At 32.1% G+C, this 10,553-nt stretch overlaps 1 protein-coding gene across 1 annotated transcript; it reads left to right on the plus strand.

Moving 5' to 3' along the window:
* Nucleotides 1-1,365: 1,365 nt before the first annotated feature.
* Nucleotides 1,366-9,138, plus strand: LOC113849032 (ERBB-3 BINDING PROTEIN 1-like). The gene is made up of 10 exons (XM_027478579.1): nucleotides 1,366-1,499; nucleotides 1,629-1,756; nucleotides 1,988-2,072; nucleotides 2,214-2,363; nucleotides 2,471-2,624; nucleotides 7,733-7,948; nucleotides 8,030-8,166; nucleotides 8,268-8,359; nucleotides 8,460-8,639; nucleotides 8,820-9,138. Exons 2-10 carry the CDS (start codon nucleotides 1,666-1,668, stop codon nucleotides 8,885-8,887), a joined length of 1,173 nt encoding a protein of 390 aa, XP_027334380.1. The 5' UTR covers nucleotides 1,366-1,499; nucleotides 1,629-1,665; the 3' UTR covers nucleotides 8,888-9,138.
* Nucleotides 9,139-10,553: the final 1,415 nt, after the last annotated feature.

A 10,553-nucleotide genomic window follows, 5' to 3' on the forward strand; every position in this document is an offset into this window, starting at 1 on the left:
ATATATTTATTTATTTATAGTTTTACAAAGTTTTAGTGTGAAGAACATAAATATTAAATTTATATTAATTAATTTTTTATAAACTACAACTTTAATAATTTAACTCTTAAATCATATTATATTATTTTTATGATAATATATATTAAAATTTATATAATTTAAATATTTATAAACATGTTATTTAAAATGATATTTATTTATATTTTAAAAATATATTGTATACTACAATAAATTTATGCAATAAAGTATTTATTATTTTAATTTTTGTATACAATTTTATAAAGTTGATATAATTAATAAAAAAAATTTAAATTAATTTTTGAATTGATTAATTTTGTATTTGATAAAAAGTTATAAAGTAACATGAATATTAATATTTAAAAATGATATCAACATATATTTACTCTATTTTGTAATTTTAATTCATATCAATTTAATAGTTTAATACAATACATGTATGTTTTAAATAAAATTAAGATCACAATTATTCCTCAAAAGAAATAATATTATTTGAATTAAAGACCTTTAAGATATCATGAAATTAATTTGTTCAATAATTTTTTTTTCATATACAAAATTTAAATTTAAAATTTACTTTTAAAAATATAAATGTATATTACATACCCACTGAAATACTTATGGAGTATGATAATACATTTTAGCCATAATTGCTAACATGTACCGTCAGACAATTTTTTTAAAATGTTAATAATATATTATTCAAACATTTTTAAATATATTATTTTATTATTAAATAAAAATTATTAAAAATAATAAAAATATGTATGTTTTATTTCTAACTTGTTTGTAATTTTATAATTTTTAATAAAGAAGATGCTAAAAGTATATTTGAATTATTAATAAAAATTTATTAACAATTATAAAAATATAAGAGATTCATATTATAATTTTTAATAAAATTAAACTAATAACTAAAAATATATTAAAAAACATATTATTAATATTTTTAATAAATTTTAACTAATAATAAAAATATATTATAAAATTTATTAGTAATAATTTTGAAAATAAGTGTTCATCACTAACTTTACCGAATACCTTGTGTATGAATGTTGAATTTTATTAATTTAATTATTAAATTTAATAAAATTATTAAAATAGTTTTTAACGCATCTTTAGTAAAATATAATAAGAATTTATGTTTAAGTAAAATTTTATTAAAATTCATATAATATTAATAAATTAATATTAATCATACTAAATATTATCATTTTTTTTTTAAAATTATTATTTATGAACTATGCGTTGACGTTAAATGGCCATATATGTGTTACTGATGACATCACATGGAGAGAGAGAGAGAGAGAGAGAGAGAGTGGTTAAGAATTAAACCAAAAACCCTACGCTAACATTTGTGTAATGATCAAAGAGAGTAGCAATCCTATATAAGCCAACACGCTCACTCACTTGTTCCAGTAACCCTAGTTCGTTGCACTGTCACTGAGCCACTCCCACTCCTTCACCAGTTGTTCTACACTGTGAGTACCAACTTCTACTCCGCAAGCCTTCTTCTGGGTCTTCCCTTTCTTCGGTTTTTTCTTCTTTTTGGCAACCCATTTGGTCAAAGTTTTGATCTTTCGTTTCCCTTTCTTTTGGGGTGTTTTCAGACTCAGAAGCCACAGGGATTCATCAACAAAAGCTACCATGTCGGATGATGAGAGGGAGGAGAAGGAGTTGGATCTCACTTCTCCTGAAGTTGTCACTAAGTACAAGAGCGCAGCTGAGATTGTTAACAGTGTGTTCCTCTCTCTCTCTCTCCTCTCATTTTTGATATGGGTTCTTGTTTTTGGATACACTGGATCAATACCTTATGTGGGTTCTTGTTAAAGCTTTGTTTTTCATGTGCTGTTTTTAGACAGAGGCTGTTTTACTTGTATGTGTGTGTGTGTGTGTGTGTGTGTGTGTGTGTGTTTGTGTTTTTTTTTTTATGTTGATGAATAATGGTTTTTTGTTTTTAATTTTATAGAGGCTTTGCAGTTAGTTATTTCAGAATGTAAACCGAAGGCCAAGATTGTTGACATTTGCGAGAAAGGAGATTCATATATTAGAGAGTAAGCTTTGTACTTGGTTATGCTCCATTCGTGTTGTTTTGTTTTAGAAGTGGTTTTGGTATTTGTTGTAGATATGTATGGATTTTCTTTTTCTTTTTTGGTGGTTTTAGCTTATGGGATGTGCTGTGTTTTTATAAAAAGGCAAACTGGTAACATGTACAAGAATGTGAAGAGGAAGATTGAGAGAGGTGTTGCTTTTCCTACGTGTCTGTCGGTGAACAATACTGTCTGTCACTTTTCTCCTCTTGCCAGTGATGAAACGGTGTTGGAAGAAGGTGATATATTGAAAATGTAAGGCTTTTCGGGAGCATTCTGTTTGATAAATAATGAAAAAGACGGCCATTAGTTTTCGCTATTACGGATGACCTGATGGCAATGGTATCTTTGGTTGATTGCAGAGATATGGCTTGTCATATAGATGGGTTTATTGCTGCTGTTGCGCACACTCATGTTCTTCAGGAGGGGCCAGTTTCAGGACGGGCAGCTGATATCATTGCAGCTGCAAACACTGCTGCTGAAGTGGCCTTGAGGCTTGTAAGGCCAGGAAGGAAGGTAATCATATGTAAGAAATTTCTTCCTATATCTGCTTTTGTACAATCTTAGATTATTTTAATTTCACTACTATAATCCTCTTTGCTATACCTTTGAGTTGATTCTATTACCCAAATAGCTTAATTTTTGTTTGGCCTCTGATTATAGTGAATCAGTGATTGAATGCTTGGATTTCTTGCCACAGCTGATTAGTATTGATTTTTTCCCCTGAAGGAACTGATTTATTGGTTTAATTGCTTTGTTGCTCGCATATTTTAATACACACTCATAGCATTTATATGGGTATTGATACCCATATCTTCATAGTACAGGCATGGGTTTAATTTTTAGAAAAATTCAAATGTAAATGGTGAATAAGATTGGTATCCGTCATGTTACCATTTGTCAACATACAACATAGCCAGTAGCTAATGGGGCTAGTTTTGGGGGGCAGGGTTATCTTCTAAAACCTTTTGTAGACACTTCTTTTCTGTCTTTGTCTAATGCTGTGTAATCATATGATATGTATTTTAATGGATACCTTGGATTATTCACAAAATATATTTATTGCATGCATGCTGTTGTGGGCTTGCATTACCCTTATCTTTGACCTTTTCCTTTTCTCTGTTGAATTGCATTTGTTACCTAATATGTTCCATCTGAAAGAATTCCATTCTTTTTTCCTGTAATGTTCCATGAAGTTGTTTCCTATATATTGTCTGTAGTGATTCTGTTAGGGTGGTCCCTGTTAATTAGGCCTTGTCAGTTGAGAGTTGGCCTTATATCCTGTTAGAATCATAGTTACTTAATATGCAATTCTCTTCAGCGCGGGCATGTGGTTTGCAGTAGGTTACTATATAAAGTATATGGCACATGGTGTTTGAGATCATGACACGTTTCAAAATATTACCCAGTACGCTCATGCTCTTATATATATATATATGTATGTATGTAATTAAAGATTTTATAATAAAATATAAATATTTAACGTATAATGTTTAAATTAGTTTAAACATGACAATTTTAACAAAATATCAGCTCCAATTCACTTTAATAAACATATTAAAAGCCAGTACTGGAGTTTGTAAACATAAAAAAGTAGGCAGCCTTGCACAATTAAACCTAATCATGAACTATATAACCTGTCACATGGAGCTTAAATCCACAAGAGTTCCAATACATTGAGGTTTAGCCAGTGTTCTTAAACCAATGTTATCAACGGCGGATAGTGGGTTATGGCAGAAACCCAAAATACTACCATAAAGTTATGGTGGCTGCCATGGTGGGCTATTGCAAATTATGGCAGATATAATAAAATATATAAAAAAATATTATAGGTCACAAAAAATGATAGAAAAGAATCAACTTAAAATATATGTAGCATAACCCACAATCCAAAGCATAATTTAATGCAAAATATGCAGTCATCAAATGTCAAGTTAACAATAAAAACAAAGATGATCAATCTAGTATTCTTCTTCAACTCTAATGCAATTATCTTCTTTCTCATCCACCAACGCATATTCCTCTTCCTCTTCTCTCCAAATTGTGGAAGATTAATTTTTAATTTATCTTCTGTTTCTTCTTACATTTCTTCATCATCTTCAATTACCAGTTTTTCTTTCCCTTTTGCTATTGAACATGCCTTGATCTTGGAAACTTTTTCAGCTTTGATAGTAATACCATTTGATTGACTCATTCTTTTCTTAGAATGATGCTTAGTATATATTTTAAACTCTTTAATTTCATAAGTTTCATAAAAAGCTGCCCAATTTAAAGTGTTATCACCATAAAAAATCAAGTCATTTCTAGCATTCTCATCATGAGCATCATTATCCGTCTTTCCAACCTATCACATTACACTTATCAGTGTCATTAGATTAATTACATCTTTAAGATTGTAATGTTCTTTGAGTTTTTGGTTATATTTCATGTAAACCAAGTCATGTAATTTTTTATGATCAAGTCTATGTCTCTTTTTTGAATGAATCTGCAACATAAGTGTAATTAAAAAATATTAATTAGTTTCTTTCTAATTTTTAGGAGAAAGTACTAGGTTTGAGAGATGAGAAATTACTTGTTCAAAGACACTCCGTTTGCGTTCACATTTGAATGTACTACATGTCAAGTTCAAAATTTTGATAGCTAGTTGCTGCAAATGTGAAGCTATAAAATCAAAGATATAACTCTGAAGATAAGGTCTTAATTATAAATTAATTATAATTAAAATGTTTAAGTTTGTGTTGAATAATTAGGAGCAATGTTTTTTCTTTGTATTTTTGCAAAGTTGGATCCAAAGAGATCACTGCCACTCTTATAATTGGTAATTCAAGTAGTATGCTTCGTTGCACAGCTTGACTTGGCACCAATCTCTTTTGATACAATTATACAACTCATTTGTAACCTCCAAATCAAATTCTATTTGAGGAGTGTCATATTAGAATTCTAGGTTTAAAATGTGACCAGTTGCATGCAATTTTATTAACAAGTCGATTTATTATCAATGAGTGCAAACACATCTTCGTATTTGTTTTTATTATTTTTGAATGACTTTATAATAGCTTCTTTACCTTTCTCCATTGCTTCATAAAGATATCCCATGCCTGGTTTTCTTTCCCTATCAACCAAACATAGCACCCGTACAAGAGGAGTCATATCTTCAAAGTATATACCACGTTGTTCCAAAATACGGGATTTAAGCCAATTTTTGTTGCTTGCTTCCTTTTAAGTTTTTTTGACAATTTATTATTACACCACTCTTTAGAAGTAAACATCTTTATAATATTTGCTTTTTCTTGATGAAGCTTTTCTAATGATAGAATAGAAGTTGCAAACTTAGTAATTGCATGTCTTACTAGTTTCCTCTTGTTTGTAAAATTTCTCAACAAACTTAAGGTACTTGAATAACTGTAGATAAAGCCAACAACAAATATATGCAATGAGTTGCACAATAAGTCAATAAAGTTGTGGTTTTTTTGCTTCTAACATCTTATCAGCCAAGACACAATTGCTTCCATTATTCATTATTGCTTGCACAACTTTATCTTCTCCAATGTCTTCCATAACTGCATTAAGAATCTTAAATAGTTTTTTACCAATGGACCTCACAACCATAGTCTTAGTAGGAGAGTTAATTAAGAAATTAATCAAACATCTTTGTTTTGATCGTTCCATGCATCTGACATGGAGGAAATTAGTTAATTGGTGAGAGTTGTTTTGGGTAGGGGAGAGATCAGTTTCTCAAAATCCTAGAGGTTTGTCTTGATTTTTCCCTTGTTCATTCTGCTATCACACTGATACAGGGTTGGCAGTTGGGGATTGGATCTGTAAAATTTCATTTCATTCTAATTTTGATCCAGTTTCTTTAATATTCTGTCATGAATATTGATCTCTAAATGATGAAAACTGTGATGAGCTATGGACAAACTCCAATGAAGCTTCTTAGTCATAGTTACACTGATATAGAGATCCCATTTTTTAGTGGCTAAATATGTCATTTTTCTTTTCCCTGTTTTCTATTTAGTTTATGTGGATGTCGGTTCAGGCCAATTGAATGTTATTTCTCCTAAATGATGCTATTATGCATGGGTTATTTAATTCTGAATTAGTAGTGCTGCTTTCACCTTTGCTTGAAATTTGAGAAGTTATTATTGGATATATCTCATGTCCATTTCTGCTTTTCCTCTTCCTCTAAGAACTATTTTACTTGTAAATTGTAATTATTATGAACTGATCTCTAAATGATGAGGACATTTTGGGCTATGGATAAACACCGATGAAGCCTATTTTTGTCATAGTTACACTGATGGAGAATCATTTATTGAATATTCTATATACCTTAACATCTTTTTAATAACGATGATCAATTTGGTCTAGCCTAATGTGACACCAATGGATTGTGTGAACAACTCTCTTGAAATGCTTGCTATATTTTTGGGGGAGTTCAAATTCTCAAGTGACATACATACCCTAGCACGTTGTTACCATTCAATGGATTTTTATTTAGTTTTAGTTGTAGGGTGAACTGAGTACTCTCATGTTCACATTTCAATAGGTTGCTTGGAATTGTTTCTCAGACAAAAAGTTTGTTTGTATTGGATACATTTTTTGTCTTGCATTTTAGTTATTTGCACATAGGGATTGAAATATCATCCTTTATAACTGAAAAGATGCAAATCTTGGAAAGAACTGCAATTTTTACTAATTCTTTAAATAGATTTAATGTATAAATATAAGACTTCCTCATATAAGGTTTACCACTTCTGGAATTTTATGAATTTATATCTGGCACCTAATAATCACTGTATGTCAAAGGGAGTAATGATGGCAACTTTGCCGAGGATATCAATGCCATATTGATTCTCCTCCTTTCCCTGTTGCCTAAACTAGAATTGGCTGGAAATTTAATGTAATATTGTGCTGATTTAATAGTCAGCACGCTTGTATATTGTAGCCAACATTTTCGCAACATTCAAATCAATGCCTATATATGTGTATTTGAAAAGTCTCAGAAAAGGCAACATTGCCGAGGTTTCCAATTCCATATTGGTTTCCTCCTTTCCCTGTTGCCTAAACTAATGTTTGGCTGAAAAATAGTTTCATGCTGTGCTGATCTTGTAGTCAATACACTTGTCTATTGTGGCCAACATAATCCCCTCTTCATTGTTTGTAAGTGGAAAAGAGAATTAGGTTTGTTAAATCTTATGCTGAATCTGATACAGCATATCATTTAGTAGGGCTCAAAGTATTGTAAATCTGTCAAGATGAATAATGCATGTGGAAATTGTCTGGAGATTTATCTTAATGTGTATGCTGATTTATATACTGTTTGTCTATTGTTGCAACAACAATAAATAGTGTTGCCACATAGTGACATTGTAATGTTCAGATCAATACCCATAGACGGCCTTGTTTGTTTTCTCTCTGCTGCATTGTTGCATTACGCCTTAGTGCACATAGTATTTTTATGGTGTTATGATCCATGTTTACATAAAAGTCCTATTGCAGCAATTTTAGATGAAATTTGTACATGTTTGCTGTAAAGATAAATTTATAATTAGTGGTTGCTACAGTTATGCAATTAAATGGTTGTCAATAGATGTCCTGATAATTTTTTTTTCCTCTGACAGAACAAGGATGTAACTGATGCAATTCAGAAAGTTGCTGCTGCCTATGACTGTAAAATTGTTGAGGGTGTTCTCAGCCACCAAATGAAACAGTTTGTGATTGATGGGAATAAGGTTGTGCTAAGTGTATCTAATCCAGATACAAGGGTGGATGATGCAGAGTTTGAGGAGAACGAAGTTTATGCAGTTGATATTGTAGCAAGCACTGGAGAAGGCAAGGTAATTTTAGCTTTATTAATATATTTACAAATATGATGCATCCTCTCATCAATTATTTAGTAAAGTTGCAATCTCTTGCAGCCTAAGCTGTTGGATGAGAAGCAGACAACTATTTATAAGAGAGCGGTTGACAAGAGCTATCACTTGAAGATGAAAGCATCTAGGTTTATTTTTAGTGAAATAAGCCAAAAGTTTCCTATCATGCCATTCTCAGCTAGGTAAAGCTTGATCATATGAACGGGTTTATATACTTTGTTCAAACTCATGGGTTTGAATTTGGTTCTTTGTTACACTTTAAATGTTAGTGCTTTTGTGATAGGGCTTTGGAAGAGAAACGAGCTCGTTTGGGTTTAGTGGAATGTGTGAATCATGAGCTCCTGCAACCATATCCTGTTCTGCATGAAAAGCCCGGTAAAATTATTTTTGGATAGAGGCTTCAATCACTTCATTAGATCTCTGCTGTTGTATTTTTGACACTCCTTCATGCCTCGTGTTCTTGGTTATTTTTCAGGTGATTATGTTGCGCACATCAAATTCACAGTCTTGCTAATGCCAAATGGATCTGATCGAATCACATCTCATTCCCTCCAGGAATTGCAGCCCACCAAAACAATAGATGATCCTGAAATCAAGGCCTGGCTAGCATTGGGCACAAGGACAAAGAAGAAGGGTGGTGGAAAGAAGAAGAAAGGTATAGGCTAAAATCCTGAATCTAGCATGCTTTCTATTAATTGCGTTGGGGAGCACCCTTGACCATTTGCGATGTGTTATCTCATTCATATAATATTGCATCGTTTTACAAGTTGAAATGTGCATGCATGTTCACATTAAGTGTCAAATGGAGTGTCAAGAAAAGCTTGGTTGTTTGCAGGTAAGAAAGGGGCAGAAGCTGAGCTAATGGAGGGAACAAATGGTGACACACCGCAAGAGCAAGATTGAGTTCCCCTTAACAAAGGCCCCTTTGGTTTCACTTTTGAGCCCATTTTTTGGTACATTTTTCACCAATTTGTATCTTGCTTGAACGTGAATTCAGTACAGCTTTTGGACATCTAATGTTAATAGGAATTTCCTTGTGCACTTTCCAATTGTCCTTCACCATGCTGTACGCCTGATCAAGCATAAATGCTTGTTTGTTGGGGGCCTATTTTACAAACCAAAGATATCAAATTTTTAAAACTGGATTTTATGTTTGGAAATGTGTTTTGTTCCTAGCTTTTTGGTATATGCACGTAATTGGATTGTTTTAGGGAGGAGTGGTTTCTCCTGCGTGACAAATGGTGCGCTTGGGTAGTCAGTTTAGGTATTTATTCAATAACTTTTTCATCTAAAAATGATTTAATATTAATTTGAATATAGACTTATTGAAATAACTTTAAAAAATTATGTAAAAAGAACTTGTTGGTATAGGGAATGACTACAAATTTCTACATCCTACCCTCTTTGATTTGGAAATGGTGAGAGAAGAGTTGTACAAGACCCAATTAATTTGGATGATTTGCAAATACAAAAGGAGGATGTTAGGCTTAGTAAAAAAACCTTGTGCATGAACTATCTAAGCCCAAAGAGAATGATGACGGTAGTTTGGAATAAACATAAGCTTCACAAACAGTGAACGATGTAAAAGCAGTCAGAACTTGAACTTGCAATTACGGTGGGATTACATTAAGATGCATAAGTGATGCACAGAGGGAGAGGAGTCAATGATACTTCTAGCAAGCAGAATTAATGATATCTTACACCTACGAAGGTCAAGAAGCAGTAAGGTGATGAAGTCTATTTAAACAAAGAGAAGCAAGGTTATTAGGCTAATTCAAATTTCATCCAGACTCCTCCACAGTGCAAATAAAGAGTTAAAGGCTGAAGAGATGGGTCTTACCATGCCCCCACCTCAGCCATGATTATGATAAGTTGGACTTGTTGTAGTGTGGCGGACACCACGATAGTTAGATAGTTCAAAGCCCTCTGCTAAAAGCATAAACCGTCAATGGTCTTCTGAATGAAGATTCCAAAACTAAAATTTGTTTTCTGTATGGATGCATAAAGGCTTTACGGGGGCTTGGCCTTATTGTGGAAGAATAAGTTTAAATAGATGTGAAACAATTTTCTCAAAATTAAATCCATATCAGTATTCATATAAAATTCAACAATGACTCAACATGTGTACCAAAATGTCTATGGAAGGTTATTTGGAATGCTCAAGTGCCTAACAAAAATTAAAACTTTACTTGAATAATGTGCCACAATGCTATGTAATTGGACTCAACCGGTTTAGTTTAGGACTCAAATGCAGATTTGTCCTATTAGGAATGATATTACAAGAATAGATCCATGGTTACGGCACATTGTTCAACAACTTAAATCTCAATAAGATTTCTATGACTAAGCCAACGTTAAAAAATGACTATGGAGATGCCATGGCCGATATCGTTAGTGATTTCTGCAAAAATTGCCACAATCATGGTAAAAAATTAGTGAGTTCATGATGGTGGTACCAATATAGCTATTACACATTTGGTGACTAGGGCATAAATGACAGTTTTAGAGCAAAAAATTGAGTTAGGCCTTCGACTGACCTAATCAAGAGTAAGACTCGTGAACTAAAACT

This window comes from Abrus precatorius, unplaced genomic scaffold (assembly GCF_003935025.1).
Source record: "Abrus precatorius isolate BTA unplaced genomic scaffold, Abrus_2018 Scaffold9, whole genome shotgun sequence".
In the NCBI taxonomy this organism is placed as follows: domain Eukaryota; kingdom Viridiplantae; phylum Streptophyta; class Magnoliopsida; order Fabales; family Fabaceae; genus Abrus; species Abrus precatorius.